Below are 16,300 nucleotides of genomic sequence, written 5' to 3'. Positions count from 1 at the left end.
TTTTTTTTGTAGTCTGTCTTTTCTACAGCTGCTCATGTCCAGTCATTATTTTCCATGTGAACAGAAAGAACTGAAATCATTCAGAGCTTTTTAACGAAAAACTTTATTTCTGAACTTAAATTCTGATTCCAGGACCAGAGAACACGGAGGGACAATAGAAATCCTGTTTGATTGGTTTGGCCTCGTCTAGCCACGTAAATAGAAAGGGGGACAAGTGTTAGTCATTGTTCTGAAAATGAAACCTAAACATAAATTATGTTGAGCAATCAAATGGATTCAGCTCGATTTATGTGCAATCACTTACTCAATTAAAAATGCCAACCCTTGACAACATAAATAAGGATTAATGAGCAAAGTCAAATGCCGGTAATGATTGGGCTCTGTGGGGTTGGCCCCAGGGGAGGCAGGCAACTTAAAAATGTACAGACTCAATAAATGGTGGCATCCCCTATATTGTACAAGAAAATAAAATAAAAAATCCTCATGTTTTGTTCTTAATCACCCTATGGCACTGATCAGCCAGGGATAAAGCATCACCATGTAAACAATGGCATCGTATCAACACAGTCGCCAGTAGGATGATTCTGAGGCTTCAGGTGAGCAGGAGGAGAGTTGAATGGGGGCTGGAGATCGCATCATCGCCAGGTGACCCCTCCCGTACCCTCAAACTGTAATGGACAGCTCAGATATCCACTGCTTTCGTAAAGAGTCCAACATTTATTATGTGGCTTTGGTTTTCTTGCTCTTGCTTTTCTTATCTTTCTTCTTAAGACCATCTATGTGAGCTCTTAGGAGGTTGGAGTATGCCTGGAAAGAACACAATACACAGTTGTAGGTAGATGAGAAGATTAAAGATGTGCTGTTAAAACAGAGGACTGGGTCTTTTGTCAAGAACGGGTGAGAGGAAATGCATGAGATGAGCTCAACGTACCATCTGAAACTTGATTACTTCTTTGGTGCTGACCTAAAATTACAGGAACACACAGTTAAGCATGAGATCATTTGGCAAAAATATCAACACAATCCAACATTAAAAAGAGGAGACAGCTCACCACTGTGCTAATTTTCTTCTTGCCATCAGAGGCTCGGATGAGACACTTGTTATCCGCCGGTTCAAAGGACTCCGGGTGGCCTTTTTTGGGCACCGGTTTAGTTCTGCCGTCGTCTAAAAAAACAAAGTGAATCAGTTCTAGCTGCTGAGAGGTCAAAGAGAGGAAATGATATACCTGTTGGCGATTTAGGTCCACCAGCAAAACTTACACTTCTTTAGCGTGATGACAACACTCCCCGATGTCCGGCACTTCTGGAAGAGCCGAGTGAGCTCTGTGAGGAACTAAAGAGTAAAACCGTTTGAGCTTTTCTTTTCTTTTTTTGCTTTAATCCTTGTATTTAACAGTGCAAACACAAATAATGAGGGAAGAAGAAAGCTATGCTATATTGCAACACAGATACAGAAAAGGGTGCTTTTATCCCTTGTGGGCTTGGTTGGTTAATACCTGACTTTTAGGTCCGAAAAGGAGTGGAAGTTTTTTTTTTTTACGCAATTACTGCCGAATTTAACCAGACTGGATATGTAAAGCTTTTCCAAGACACTTTTACCACTCTCTTAGCTAACAATACATTTATTTTAAATTTTAAAGGCACAAAGAAAGCAGTTTTTCTGGCTTATCTGAGGCTTCATAAATTACGCAATTTAAGTTTGAGTAAGAATAAAATGCTAAATTTAGGCAATTAGAATTACTTCTATTACTTTTACTAAACTTAAAAAGTATCGGGTTTTCAGTAAGTGTAGCTTTTGGTTCATCAATTTGTAATCAACTTAATCCACCTGAAAAGCTGGACAAATACCCGAACCCGTGTAAAAAAAACACACAACTATACCGCAGATATATCAGCTATTTTTAATCCAAGGACGTTTTTTTTTCTTCATCATTTTGAGCGTTTTTAATTACCAAAACTCGTCTTTCAAGTAATTTGTTGGAGCAAAAACAGATTGCAACACTGAGAAACAGTACATGCATAAAGACTTTAAACCGATTTACTTAGTGCTGCTCATATGGAGCATAAAATATCAATAATACATATTTTATACGCCTGTGGGGTAGTCTCAACCAGCTTCACTAAATCGTTAGCAGGCTGGCTAGCATCCCTAGCTGCTAAACGTGAAGCCAATAAACAGCAAAAGGAGGCAGCATTTATGCCCAACAGTCACTTCACACGAACAGAAAACTACATTACAGGAAGTCTATTTTATGTTCTTACCGAATCATTTTCGAGTAACACCATAATTTCGGCTTCTTGTCAGCTGTAAAGCTAGCTCTCTCACTGTGAGGAGGCACACGTACTACAAGCTGGAGCTCCGCCCCTCCTGCTGCGCCATCACTGGGAAGGCCTGCCGCACCGCAACACCGCCACCTATCGTCCCGGAGGAGAATAAAACAACACTCACCGAGCGCTGCCCTCTACAGTTTATCACTTATGTGTGTTTATGCTCGGAGTTTGTTGTAAAATTACAACACGTCTATCTTTTATGAATAAAGCATAAAAAAGAGCTGTTTAATTTTAAGATCCAACTAGAAAATTTCTATTGAAAATTTAGGGACGCCTGTCTGTTACATGGTACGTACTCTCTAACACCACAATGTCTTTTCCATTGTCGTTAACACCAAAAATAAACCAGTTTTAGGCTTATACTTTCAGACTCCTCTAGGAATCTGGAAACTACCTTAGATCTAAATGACTACATCTATTGAAAGCTGTTGTAAGTAATATGTATCTTAGGAATAATCCAATTTATCCATCTATTGCAGGGGTCACCAACCTTTTTGAAACTGAGAGCTACTTTATTGGTGTTGTGTCATATTAAGGGCTACCAATACTAGCATTTGAACTACAAGAGTCAGAGTTCACCTTAACTTTATAAACATATAAACTTTATAAACACCTTTTACATGCTTTGCTATAGTTATCGTCGTTTTGAAATCTATATAAATGCAAGTGTGAAGAAACAGGAAGACCAATGGAATAAAGTAAAGATGCAGCTCATTGGTAGATTGTGTCTTTTTGTAGAACAGGCTCGTGGGCGCCACATGTGATCTTCAAGTGCTACTTGGTGCCCGCAGGCACTGTGTTGGTGACCCCTGATCTATTGTCTATATCTGCTTATCCATTCTGGGTTGCAGGCTGCAGGTGCTCTACTCCAGTGGTCATTGTGCAAGAAGCTGGTTACACTGATTTATATGACAAAATCTTTAATATTGAATCTGAAAGCTTTATTTTTAAGCCCAAATTAACTTCTAACTGATCTCTGATCTGGCACCAATTAGAATATGAAGCTTAAGGTCTGCAGATGCCCCGTAAGATCTCTCAGTTGGTGGCAAGAAGAAAGCTTTTCCTGACATTTTTCAGACTTCACAGGAACTTGAGAGTACAGTTCCTCCACTTGCAGCAGTCAGCTTACCAACCACACCCGCTTTACATTTCCAGCCAATGATACACTGGATCCTGGATGCCACAGCAAAAAAAACTTTGGCCAGAGAATGTGTGAAGAACAAGTTGCAAGAAATCCAAAACCAGGGCTGCAAGAACAAAGTTATGTTATTTTATTCTTCCAGGACTGGGAGAGAGAACAAATGCCTCTTTTACATACAGAGCATGTGAATACATTTACAGTAGCAATAATGCTCCAGGATATAAAAGTGATTTATTTTGAAAGGTGTCTACTATTTTTAATGTAGGAGCCCACCACCCACACTTGCTTTCTGGTCTAAGAGTCTGAAATCCTCTTTAGTTATTATATCACCTGTAATACAGAGTCTCCTTTAAAGCTGTAGTTGGTAATCCTGTTCAGAAACACTTTTTGTTGTACTGGGTAAAATTGTTCTTCCATCCTGACAGTAGTCAATGCTTTGTTATTCAGAAAAAAGGAGCTTTGTGGAAGGCCTGTAAACTCATATCTATCCAGTGTCTATCCTGATGGCAGGTGTTGTCCAGGATTTTTGTTCATAGTTTATCTGTTGAGAACCTCGATAAATCATGCATGAGGATAATATTTAAAAAGTTATTAGATACTGTTGAGCCAGACATAAGCCATGACTGCAATGTATTTTTTTGTTTTCTGCAAGGATATGATTGCAGCTATGAGTATATTTTTTATTAGAGAAAAAGAAGACATGACAAGGTGCATATTTTTAATCTTTAAAAAATATTGTGCTGTGTTTTTCTAGAACTTCTGTTACAAGGAGGTTTCAAAACAAAAAAAAAGGCAAAGAGTTTGAGGTTGGGCTGAGCAAAAACTGCCAAGATGTCATTCTCATAGCTGCAGCTGCCATGCTGAAGTTGCCTTTTCAATCTGTTTTAGTGCGGTCTTATGTTGCGTTCTAGTTGCAGCCTGAACCCGAAAATTATTAAACTACTAGAGTCTGACTTCCCACTTGGAAAGTCGGAGAAGTGTTTTAAGGCCAATAACGCAATATGGCAGCACCTTGCATCAACAACAGTAAGCTGTGGTGAAAACATGTTTATTTTACACGACAAGGTTGTAAGATTGCATCTGAAAATAAATGTACATGTAGCAGCTGCAAGTCTGAATAAAAAAAAAAAAATCAAAAGTGGTGTTTGCATGTGGAAAGTATAGCTTTAAACGTCGTTTGTAAGTGGTACTACAAACAAAACAACAGATTTCTTGGCTGTCACCACATTGGAATTCAGACCTTTTGTTTTTTGTTTTTATTTTGAAATCCCAACTTCTCCGACTGTGTTAAGTGGAACATTGTTCACTCGGGTTTTTTTCGCCATTCCCAACTCCTAGTTCCAACTTCTGAGGTAAATGAAACGCAGCATCAAATCCAGGCAATAATGTTTGATTTTTCTGGAAATGTTAACTTAGAATTACACAGTAACAGGGTCTTAAAACTATGACGAGGCGGTGTTCAAACTTACTAAGCAAATAACTGACAGTGAAATTGTTGCTTTTTAAGTGTAACAGCTGAATTCGACTGCATATTATAAAGTATCTCCATATATTGTACATTCAAAGAAGCAATACTGGGGGGAAAAAAATTACAGAAATGTATGAGGAACTACTATTGCCTAAATCATGGATTGTAAAAAAAAATCTAAAAATTACATAAGATGCTCATATGCTGAAAATGTAAAAATATGCAAAGCTACATCCAAGATGCAAATGTTGCAATGATAGCAAAATAAATTATTTATAGTCGTTTGATAAGAACTTTAGTCATCTTGGGGATAGTGCACAGTCTGGGTTGTGCCCAAGATCCCCGAGGTGTACAGCGAATTCTGAGTGCCAGTCTCTGTCGAATGTCTCCTTCAGCTGGTGGCGCAGGGTCCTGTTGTCCAACGAGGACTGAGGACTGTTCTGGGAAATCACCAGACTCACTCCAGCTGTGGTCACAAAGTAGTCGCCCACCCAGTTGGAGGTACCTGGGTTGCAAAACAGTGTTATCTGGTCAATGACTAACTCAGTTTACCTTAAAAGAGCAGGCATCACCAAAAAAAAATAAAGCCGCTCATTACTTTACTTATCAGCATAAATTCATCTCACCTATGTATGCAACTTTATCCGTCACCATGTATTTATTATGGTTGACTCTGGAGTAAGGAATATCAGACTGATTTCCTACGGGGACGATGTACAGTTTCTGAAAAACAAACAGAAGAGATTTAAGAGAACCTAAGAGTATGATGGAGAAGTACTGGCACCTGGACAAATTTATTCTGTTTTTGCCTTTTAGAAAACACAAAATGCAGTTTTCTATAATGATTTAACTTATTCAGGAGGGAAAAAAGCTATCCAAACCAACCTGAGCCCTATGTGTAAAAGTAATTGTCCCCTAAACCTCTTAAAAGGAGGTGATGGCAACCACTATTAAGTTTTCAAGAAATCAAACAGTGAATCTTTAACGTTGTTGAAGAGGACCTTATTTCTCTCTCCTCTTTGCAGAATCATTTTAATTCAGCCACAGTGGAGGATTTTTCAGCTTGACCAACATATTTCAGGTCATGCCATAGCATTTAAAATTAATTTAAGTATTTTTGCTTTTACTAGGTCACTGCAAAGCAGAATTTTTTCTTTTGGCCTTTCAGAAGAGAACTCTTTGGCGTTTTGGCTCATTGTCCTGCGAAATAACCTAAATGTGATCAGACTGAAGTAACGCCAGACCATCACATCGTGTTTGACTGCTGCTACGGTGCTTGTTTCCTGAAATGCTGAAATATTCGTTTTGCATCAGATGTAACATGAGACACACCTTCAAAAAAGTTCCACCTATGTCTCGTCAGTCCACAGAATATTTTCCCACAAGTTTTCAAGGCTACTACAACCAAATCAGCACGAGGCCCAGGTGGAGTGTCTACAAGAGGTGCCACAGACTGTTCAAGAGTCTGTGAAGAATCATTAGGGTAATTTGGAGGAGGAGGAAGGTGGAGGGACAGCGGTAGCATGCAGAGGGCTTCTAGATTCCTAAGGAGGAGAACTCAAATACCATAGAACAGCAGCTCAAAGTCATCTCATTCCTCAGCAATGACAGCAACGTCTCCTTCAACATGCTTGTCTGACCCATGATGGAGTTTTTCCAGAGGAACAATTACACTGAGACCTCTGTGCAGAAAGGTGGAGTCCCAAAGGTGCCATGATGAATCAGGCTTAAAGGGTTTTAATCACCCAACTGATACGCCTGGCACATGAGGACAGAGCGCACCTGGGCAAACGCCTATGGCTCCATCCCGCAAAAGTTGGTGCAAACCTCACTTGAGCACAAGATCAAGGACTTTGTGCTTGACTATTACAACTAATTTAGTTTGAGAGTCACTTTCAAAACAGAAGAATCGTCTATTGATTTGTCTAGAGAAGGGCGTTATCACCAGAGTCACCATCTCTGTGATATTCTTTACCGTGGCCGTGAAATATGCTGGATAAATCAGCAGAAGTGGAGAATAGAAGCTGCTCACTCACCAGGACAGGTAAGCAGCAGCCCCCCATTAGCACATTTATGGATGATCTGATGGTGCCCACAACATTGGTTCCGGGCAGCAGATGGATCCTACACCTATGTGTAGGTGGCTAGAGGTGAGGAATGGAAACAGACCAGTTCCGCTTCTCACTAGGAGGCACACAGTTGGAGAGAAGCCATCAGTGTCTGAAAAAAGGTTTAGGACGGCACCCTCCAAGCTACCGCCAACAACTTGGTGAACTAGGTGATGATGGCAATGGTCAAGTCTGGATTGCCAGGCAAGTTTAAAGGCTAGATTTACCAGCATGGCATTTTGGCACAACTGCTTTGGCCACTGCTGCTTTACAATGGGCCAATTTCCACTGTAGAGTGCTTTCGGGATAAAGTCAGCTGCTAATTGCGGAAGTGGCTAGGCTAACCACAGACCCTGTATGGGAGGAAGAAGAACAAAGTGGAACTTCCCTTTAGTAGTCTGATATAGGAGTTTATGATGTCCCAAGGAAGAGAGTTGCTATTGTCAGCAAGGTCTCCTTGGCAGGTAGTCAGAAGTGAGAGCCAGCAGGAAATGCAAGGTTTAAGAAGCAGTCAACCAGGCTCAGTCCCGGCTGTGGTGCGGTGAGCTGGTGGAGTGGTAGCATCCGGACAACCAAGGCCTTCAGAGTAAACATAGACCTCGTTTCAGGAAGGCCCAAGGAGAGAAAATACTCCAGTTAATCCAACATGAGGTCCGATTAGGGGAGGAGGAAAACTGTGGCAGCAGGGTAGTAGGGATATGACAGCAGAGGGCGTGGAGCAGATGGAAACTGGCAGAAGACTGGAAAATATCACGGACAGAGTGGTGGAAGTCTGAGCCAAATCGGATCAAGTTCCTGGTTCAGTCCATCTAAGAATATTCCCTTTGTTAAAGCCGGGGAAATGCCACGGCAGCACCCAAATCAATCAGGGGGGCTGCTCACAACAGCATGAGACTAGCAGCTGAAGGTCAACTGCTCCAAATACCAGAAAACATCATAGTAACCACAGACCAGGCATGGTCCTGGTACCAGAAACCTCTAAGCAAGTGGTCCTTCTGGAATGAACTGTTCCCTGGGAAGGCCAAATGGAGGAGGCCTTTTCATGGACCTTACAAGCTACTCAGACCCAAACCAGAGCCTGATCAAACATGTCAGGGTCACCTGGGGAAGGATGTATGATGATGTGAGACTTCATATATCCTGCAATGATCAGTCTCTGAGTTGCACCATAGGTGTATGTTAAGAACTTGGGATTATCATCAGCATGTTTTTTTGGAACATTTGAGGCAGCAAATAGTTGTTTTCGGTCAGCAGCGGTTTTGGCCTTGAAACTTTTCCATGGATGCCATCTTGCCCGGTTTCTTTCTTATTGCTGAGTAAGGAACTAGGACCTTTACTGAGGCAAATAAGGCCTGCCGAGCTTTAAATGTTGTTTTGGGTTCCTCTTGAAAGAATCGTGGATCCTTCCAAAGCCTTACAAATGGTATTACAACCCTCTCTAGACGGAAAGATGTCAGCTTCTCATCTGTTCTTTAATTTCTTTGGATCAGGGCATAATGTGTCACTTTTGAGACCTTTTTGCCTATTCATGTTATCAGACAGGAATTGTTGAGTGATTTCCTGGCCTTCACAGGTCTGCCAAGAAGAAATCCAGGGTGTTGGATAGAAAAATGAAACTCAGTTTTCTAAAAAAATATATATATAAAATCACAGTTTATTCATTATCTAACTACAAGCTGAACACTTTATCACATAGTCATAATGGTTTGGAAAACTTTTTTATCCTAAAATACTGAGATCATAATCTGAAAACAACATAATTAATGTACTCATGAATTGTCTTTGTCTGGTGTTAAAATGTCTTTGATTGTCCGAGAGATTGAAATGTTGGGAAAAAAGAAATAAGTTAAGAAATCTTTAATGGGCAAATACAATTTCACAGCACAATATCAATCAGGCTTGAAGGAGAAATATATGGTCTCACTATTTGGACGCTGATTTGATGGCGAGGGTAGTCCATTGAAGCCAAAGACTGAAGAAAGGGCAGCATGGCCGGATTGGAGTCACGCCCGCAGCTGATCAGCATCCTGATCTTCACTTTCCTTTCAAATGCAGCCATCTTGATCGCATCATCGATGAACGGCCAGTACCTGAAAGGACTTCAGGGTGAGGAAATGAGACCAAAACCGGCACCTTTTCAAATGGGAAAAACATCTGTATTTTGACTTCACCTGTGAGGACTTTCGAAATAAGTGATGGGCAAATACTCCATGACGGCGACGTCGACAAATTTCTCAGCCTCTGAGATCGAGGACAGAAGCGCCTCCAGGTCCGGAGTCCTTGATGGAGGACAAAAGGATGGCGGAGAACCCTGGGATGGTACGCAAGTATTAAACCAAAACAACATGTGATCCACCCGACATTTTCTGTAACTTTAGGGGCAGAAACCAAACTCCCACACACTTCTGGATCACTACTAGTCTTTAACCCGTTGCTCTTGAAAATGCACAACTCCTAAAGAAAAGAACTGAAACTTGGGCAACTCACAGCAATGTAAAGGCTGCTGGAGATGTTATCCTCCTTCACCAGCAGAGGGCGCTGTTTATTGATGTTAGTGGAATATTTTTCAGGCCAGGGCTGCGGCAGGGAGCTGTTGGGTTTCCCCATCACCCAGTAGGACTGGAAGATCTTATGGAGGTCTCTTGCAAGACTGGAGCAGTTATAGACCACCACTCCCAGCTCCTTCACCTGCAGTCAAAGATTTTATTTTAGTAGTGATTAAATACTAAAAACATCTAAACTTAAACTACTCTGTTCCCCTGTAGCTGTAGATTCACCTGTGTCAGAGCCCTCCAGTCCATGTTGGCACTTCCAATAAACACATGCGTCAGGTCAACGATCCAGAACTTGGTGTGGAGGACGCCTGCCGTCAGGCGACCAAACTCTACGCTCCTCACATGAACCCCTGCAGAATAAAGCCGTCGTCAAAACAGATTACCACGACATTATCAGCGGTTACAGCAGGTTGTTCAAAGAGAGAGAGAGAGAGTAACCAGCAAACCTTTCTGTTTTAGGATCTTTAGATCTGTGGAGTTTGTCTTAACTGTGGGAACACTGGTCACCACTTGGACTGAGACGTTCCTGGAGGGCAGCTCCCCAAGTGCCTGTAAGATGTCCCTTCCCTTTTTCCCACAAAACAACATTCAACAAAGAATCCAACATTTTTGACGCATTTTAGCAATTTCGCTAAAACTCACGGGGAGATCAGTGGTGGAGTTAACATTGATGTCTTCCCCTGTTAATGTCCAGTAGAACGAGACCACTTCCACTCTGTGTGACGCTATGGAGATCAGGTCCTTCCAGGCTTGTTCCAGAGGGATCCCAAAAGTTGCATTGTCTTTGTATTTTAAATATAGAGGAATGCTTTCCACAAGGGCCATGCTGCAGGACATAGCAGACCAAACTTCTTAATAAATGTCATTACAATCAGATTTTGGATTCTGTGTAATAAATCAGCACACAATGTAGAATAATTAGAAAGTGGAAGGAAAATGATGCACCATGTAGAAACTCTTTACTCTTAAAAATCCTAAAGAGGGGGCCAAATTTGGCCTAAATAAAATCCAGTGCATCTAGTTTCCATCCAAAGGTAACTTAATTAGTAAATAAAGTTCACTTTGTGTGAAATTTCATGGCAGAATAAATCCAGCTGTTTTGCAGAGGCCTGAGAGGTTTATTTAGAGAACAAAATGCAAAATCAAGACCAAGGAACCCAGCATACAGGGTTTCAAGTGGCCTTTATTAGAAAAATTATATCATTTCAGCACCTCCTTAATCTGTGTAGGGTAACGAAGGTGGGATTTCTTCCTATAGTGATCTCAATAGATATGGCCTTTGTGGAAGACAGCCACTGTTAAAAAGAATAGGCAAAAAGAGGTCCTGTTCAGAATTTGAAACAATGTAGGGGCCCAGCAAACGTGGTAAAAGACGGTATTCTGGTCTGATGAGACCAAAGTGAAACTTAAACCCCCTAACTGTGTTTTCAGTGCAGCTCACTAACAACATAATCCTCTCAGTTAATAACAGTAGTGGCTGGACTATATAGAAAAAATAGCATATGGATAAAATAGAAATCATATTTATTGATATAGATAATTATCAAAAAATTCAAAACATATGTATTAAGTGCAGCCCTGGCCATTTTATGCTGTTGCTTAATAACCTAATTTTTAAATCAATCATTAAATTCAAACAAAACCCTTTATTCAACCAACTTTTTAACAAAACGTTAAGTCTTTTTTTTTAAAGAGAAAAAAAAAGAACACCTGCTCTAAACCCTTTGAATGTGGCAGAGCATTCCTGGGTCCTTATTTGTGATTCATTGGGAGAATGTAATGACTGTAGTATTAACCTACATGATAGGCTAGAATGCAAAAAGAAGGAAAACTGCTCTTCTATTGAACTTTTTATTGACCATTTTTCCCCTATTGAACCACACATCCATCCATCCATCCATATATATATATATATATATATATATATATATATATATATATATATATATATATATATATATATATTTATTTATTTATTTATCGAATAATCATCCAGCCCTAGTTGTGGCAGGTTTATGGTGTGGAAATGCTTTTTTTCCTTCTGGAGGCACAAGAAAACTCGTCAGAGTTGTTGGTAAGACGGATAGAGCCAAATCTATGGAGACACTGATTGAAATCCTCTTACAGACTGTAAAAGGTTGAGCTATTGTGCAAAGAAGAATGAGAAAATATATAATCATGTGGATGGGGTCAGCAGAACCATTACTACAAAAGTCGAAAGGTGGTTTTACAGTATTAAGTTAACTCAGGAGGGCTGAATATAAATGCATGCCACACAGATTTCAGATCAAGAGATTTGAAAACCGAGTCATTTGTCTTTTGCTTCTCAATCTTGCTTTACTTTTTACTGTTTCACATAAACCCCAAATAGATTCACAAAAGCGTATTGTAACATGACAAAACGGGATATATTCCAAGTGGTAAGAATAGTTTTGCAGGACCGTATGAGATGCTGCAGGGTGAAAGCTTTTAATGGGATTATTACCTGCACTGGTCCGTGAGGTTGATCCCACCTGTATCCTCAGGAAGAGTCTCATGGTTGTCAGGAGCTGCTGGTCTCTCCAACACAGCGATGGCAAGAATAATGCCGAGCACAGTCAGACAGCCCAGAATCACAGCTAATGTCACACAGCTGGTTTTCCTCTGACAAAAGTTGGGCAGGAAATGATTTTCAGTGAAGAAAACAATGATTTCCCAAAGCAGAATAAATACTTTGCAGCAGCCAACCTACCCCTTTGTTGGAAACATAATTGTCATGAAGGCTGCTGTATGTTGAGCTCATCTTTCCTTTGAAGCCCTCCTTTTTTTGTTTGATTTAAAGATCAGGAGTAAAAAAAAAGGAAAGATTTTTCCAACTTTTAACTGACAACACAGCAGCTAAATAAGTTTTGTTTTGTTGACGGTAAAGCTCAAGCAGAACAAACTCACCAGTTCAGCTGGGTTTTCACGCTCGTTTCTTCCCCTTCAGCTCTCAGCCGCAGCCAAACTGATCGCTTCGGATGTTTATTATAACTGAGCACAGTTCCTGTTTTTACTTTCATTTCAGCTTTACAGACGTGTGTTTTGCTTTGGGGGGGTCACAGAGAACAATAGGGCACAGAATTCAAATAAAACGAACAGAGAGGTTTGCTGATTAGATTTATTTGGAAAAAGAAATCATTTAATAACTTATACAAACAACACATCAAAAACTGCCTGTAAATCACAATCCAATCATCTAGGATGGGAAAACGAAACTGGACGACACATAAGATTCACTTTCCCTACAACTCTTAGGGGAAATAGGGAATTCTGCGTAAAGCAGAAGCACACTTAGAAAGAAAACCCAACAATAAAGGGTTTTGTTAATTGAATTTGTAAACAATTTTTTAACCGGCTGCCCAATGTCATCCCACAAAGCTGTACAGTACACATTATAGGTTCTTCCCAGTTGCTAACACCAGCACAATCTGCATTGATAAGAGGAAAACTAGCTTTCCTCGCTTTAAATCAAAACTCTTAAAATGCTTACAATCATAAATGGAAGAGAAAACATAATGGTGCAAACGGGCAAGATTAAGAGGTAATTTGTGGGACACAGATATGTTTAGACATATAAACACTCAGCTTAATTATAGCAGAATCATAAAATTTGTCAGCAAAAATGCTGAAAATGCTCAACAAGAGTGAACTAAACAGACGAGGGGACAATCAACCTCTAACCACGGCGCTCTGATGGAAAACTGGATGTAGAAAAATAAGAAATCACAATTTCTCATGAATATCTTTTGGCCAAATCTTTCTTTCAACTATGCTTTTGAGAAAACTATCATAAAATGTTTTAATATTGACTTTTTTTCCCCCCGTGAAGGCAGGAATGCTGTTTTTATAATCAACACTTGCTTTGTTCTGCCAGGTGGTTTTAAATATAGAGGAGTGAGCTCCTCCTTCCATTCAGACTGCACGTTCCTGAAGGATTTCCACCCTCGGCAGAAAGAAAAAGAAAATAGCGTTCAGCTCCTGAGTAAGGAGATGGTAACCAAAGGAATAAACACACCTAGTTGCCTTTAAGCAGCCATTTAAAAAAAAACATCCAACAATCTGGCACGGGAGGGTGCAAAGTCTCTCCCAATTTCCCACTGTGTCGTTCACAAAATGCAAACTTTTAAATAGCTTTTACATTCTTCAATAAATGTGCTCTGAGAAAAAGGACTGTGGCACAAAATACAACCGGGAAAATATACGTATAAAGAGAAATGTAATGCAGTTCTCAGGACACCAGCATCTGATATATTTGCAGCTAAACATACATTTATAGATTTCCCTGGGATGATTATACTCAGGCTGGTCCTAAATCAATTCCATCGTTACACGTTTTTATAAAATCTCATACATTAAATCATTTAATTGGCAAATAAAGAGAACGATACGCAACACAGAATCAAGTATAACAACATGAGGTGAGATTTGCTGAAATGTCATGGTACTTTCTTACATCTCCACCTCACGTGGAAGCCTCCAAAAAATTGTGCTTCAGAACGTTGTAAGCGCACCACGGCTTTGTAAATCAAGTTTCATTTCCTCTTGGCCCGGTTTCGCTAGCGCACAGCTGCCTCTGAGGAGACGCAGCCGACGTTGGTAAACCTGCGTTTCTGTGCATGCCAGGCCTCAGACTAAATATCCCTCTCGGAGGTCGTCTGGCGTCACGGCGACCCTCCTGACGCCTTCGCCGGGCCTCGGCCCGCCGCCCCGTTTGGAGACGGAGTGGACCGTCCTCCAGTCTCGAGACGAGGAGGTTTTGGAGGGCTGAACTTCAGAGGAAGAAGAGGAGGCAGCAGCAGCAGGCGCTGAAGTCGTAGCAGCTTCACGTGTCCCATTGGGGTCCATGGCTGCATTAATAACTGTAATAAAATAATTCTAACATTTTATTTCATATTTCTTTAAAAACTATTCTTCGGATATAAGAAGCGGGTTTAAGTCACTCACCCTCTAGTTGTATTTGAACCCTGCGAAGTTCTTGAAAGATAGATGCCGTTTCCTGAAATGCAGACGTCTGACTAAGCCTCGAACGAACACTGAACCAACAAGCATAAACTTGGGGGAAAAAAAACAACAACCCACTAACCTTATTGGGAATTTTGCCGGCAGTAATGTCACCGTCTGAATTAATTCTGGCCTCAATTTCCTCCCAGATATCCAACCTGTCCTGGAACAGAGCTCTAAAGAAGGACAAGAAAGCAGGTGAAAAAGCTGCTGTCTTGTCTGCTCTCTCTGCATTTATGTGACTAAAATATTGTTGCAGTGGTCTGGATCTACTCAGGTTTAAAAACAAATATATGCAATATTACATATTACAAAGTATACAAGTCAAGTGTAAAGGTTGCATTCACTGACTGAGTTGAATGTCTATAATTGTTCTTAAAGAATATTAAACCTTTGAGGTAAACCAGAGGATTATTGAGCTGTAATCCTTCTTCATCCAACCCACTCTACCCTCCAATTCCTTTCACTGATCCGCAGCATGATGCGACCACCTCCGTGCCTGATAGACAGTAGTGTTTTCTATGTTCGAAAGCCTCACCACAACACTTCCAAACCATCTTATGTCTGTTGTTGCCAAATACCGCAATAGCTATAAACTGAAAATACAACCTTTTTGCAGAAGGCTTGTCCATGTGTGCAGCTGCAAAAAAGAGTCACGCCTGGTGGTGTCAGTTTTGGAGCAGGCATCTTATGTTCTGCACCCTCTGAGTCCATACTGATGTAAAAACTCACTTCAATGTGGACAAAGACCAGTTTAAGATGGAGGCTTGGTGCATCTTTAACGATTTCCTGTTGTCTGAGGGTGACATTTTGGCTCGTATGGTAGAAACGTGGACAGAGTTGATTTTAAAACCTGACAATGATCCCAAACATCCATCGTTTGAGATCAAGTTTAAAGCTATAGTTGGTAATTCTGCACAGAAACACTTTTTGTTATGGGTAAAATCGTCTTTCTATCCTGAAAGCAGTTAATACATTATGTATTCAGAAAAAGGAGGTTAACAATGTGATCCCTGTGGGAGCTGCAGGCCTGTAAAAAACTGCTTGCTGTGTACTTCTAGTGTTTATGTATCCGGTTAGCTTAGCAGTTAGCTTTGGTGTTAGCCATTCATTGTAGCTCCGCTGCTCTCACCGTATACTTTGAACACGGCTGAGAGTCGCAAGAAGCAAACCACGTTCATGTTTATGAGAAGAAGAGGAAGGCCTCAGTAGAAAGAAATAAGACAAGAGCGGATTTGGGAGATTTTTTTTCCAAGCGATCTCCCCGAGGAGCAGAAGAGCAACGTAAGATGGTCTTGCACATGCGCAGTTATTCAAAAAGGGACTTGGGGAAACTTCCAGAAAAATCCCCGACTCTACCTTTAACATCGACATGGAAGGAAAGCTGACCAAAAACGAGCCTATGCTTCAAATTGAAAACCTTCAAGTTTGTAAGAAATCTACAGCTGCTCACTTGGGCAAGCTTAACGCCTTCCAGACAAAACTCTCACATTCAGATGTAGCAAAGATAGAAACATATGGCCACAAAGTCAAGAGGGGTTTAAGGGGTCAACAAATTGAGGCTGCGAAACCTAAGAAAACTGTACCAACTAGCATGGTGGTGAAAGATAGATGCTGAGGGTCTATTTCACTGCCAGGGGTATTGCTGCATAGCAAGAAAATGGGGAAAATTACT

The 16,300-nt window shown here is 40.7% G+C and overlaps 3 protein-coding genes across 7 annotated transcripts in view; all 3 read right to left on the bottom strand.

The window, feature by feature from the left end:
• Positions 1 to 85: 85 nt before the first annotated feature.
• Positions 86 to 2,404, bottom strand: srp14 (signal recognition particle 14). Its single transcript, XM_012851153.3, has 5 exons — positions 2,263 to 2,404; positions 1,261 to 1,333; positions 1,053 to 1,165; positions 932 to 964; positions 86 to 807 (listed from the first exon to the last, which is right to left on the bottom strand). The coding sequence occupies exons 1-5, from the start codon at positions 2,284 to 2,286 to the stop codon at positions 721 to 723; spliced, it is 330 nt and encodes a 109-aa protein (XP_012706607.1). The 5' UTR covers positions 2,287 to 2,404; the 3' UTR covers positions 86 to 720.
• Positions 2,405 to 3,579: 1,175 nt separating this feature from the next.
• LOC105916591 (5'-3' exonuclease PLD4) lies at positions 3,580 to 12,608 on the bottom strand. 2 transcript variants are annotated; one of them, XM_012851148.3, is made up of 11 exons: positions 12,532 to 12,608; positions 12,335 to 12,403; positions 12,089 to 12,246; positions 10,246 to 10,429; positions 10,050 to 10,170; positions 9,826 to 9,953; positions 9,536 to 9,736; positions 9,220 to 9,359; positions 8,973 to 9,138; positions 5,567 to 5,663; positions 3,580 to 5,445 (listed from the first exon to the last, which is right to left on the bottom strand). In XM_012851148.3, exons 2-11 carry the CDS (start codon positions 12,383 to 12,385, stop codon positions 5,240 to 5,242), a joined length of 1,452 nt encoding a protein of 483 aa, XP_012706602.2. In that variant the 5' UTR covers positions 12,386 to 12,403; positions 12,532 to 12,608; the 3' UTR covers positions 3,580 to 5,239. The 2 variants fall into 2 exon arrangements, with proteins under 2 accessions (XP_012706602.2, XP_021165488.2); XM_021309813.2 differs by lacking the exon at positions 12,335 to 12,403 and having other exon boundaries at positions 12,532 to 12,589.
• A 116-nt stretch (positions 12,609 to 12,724) lies between these two features.
• The window catches only part of cep170b (centrosomal protein 170B), a 33,330-nt gene continuing 29,754 nt past the window's right edge, over positions 12,725 to 16,300 (bottom strand). For all 4 annotated transcript variants that reach the window (XM_036150656.1, XM_036150658.1, XM_036150657.1 and 1 more), the window contains 3 exons: positions 14,708 to 14,801; positions 14,569 to 14,620; positions 12,725 to 14,483 (listed from right to left, as the gene is read on the bottom strand). In XM_036150656.1, coding sequence (XP_036006549.1) covers positions 14,251 to 14,483; positions 14,569 to 14,620; positions 14,708 to 14,801 — 379 coding nt within the window. In that variant the 3' untranslated portion in view covers positions 12,725 to 14,250. The remainder of the gene's footprint in view (positions 14,484 to 14,568; positions 14,621 to 14,707; positions 14,802 to 16,300) is intronic.

This window comes from Fundulus heteroclitus, chromosome 19 (assembly GCF_011125445.2).
Source record: "Fundulus heteroclitus isolate FHET01 chromosome 19, MU-UCD_Fhet_4.1, whole genome shotgun sequence".
NCBI lineage: Eukaryota > Metazoa > Chordata > Actinopteri > Cyprinodontiformes > Fundulidae > Fundulus > Fundulus heteroclitus.
The sequence above is the reverse complement of the archived record's forward strand: the minus strand, read 5'-3'. Positions and strand labels throughout refer to the sequence as shown.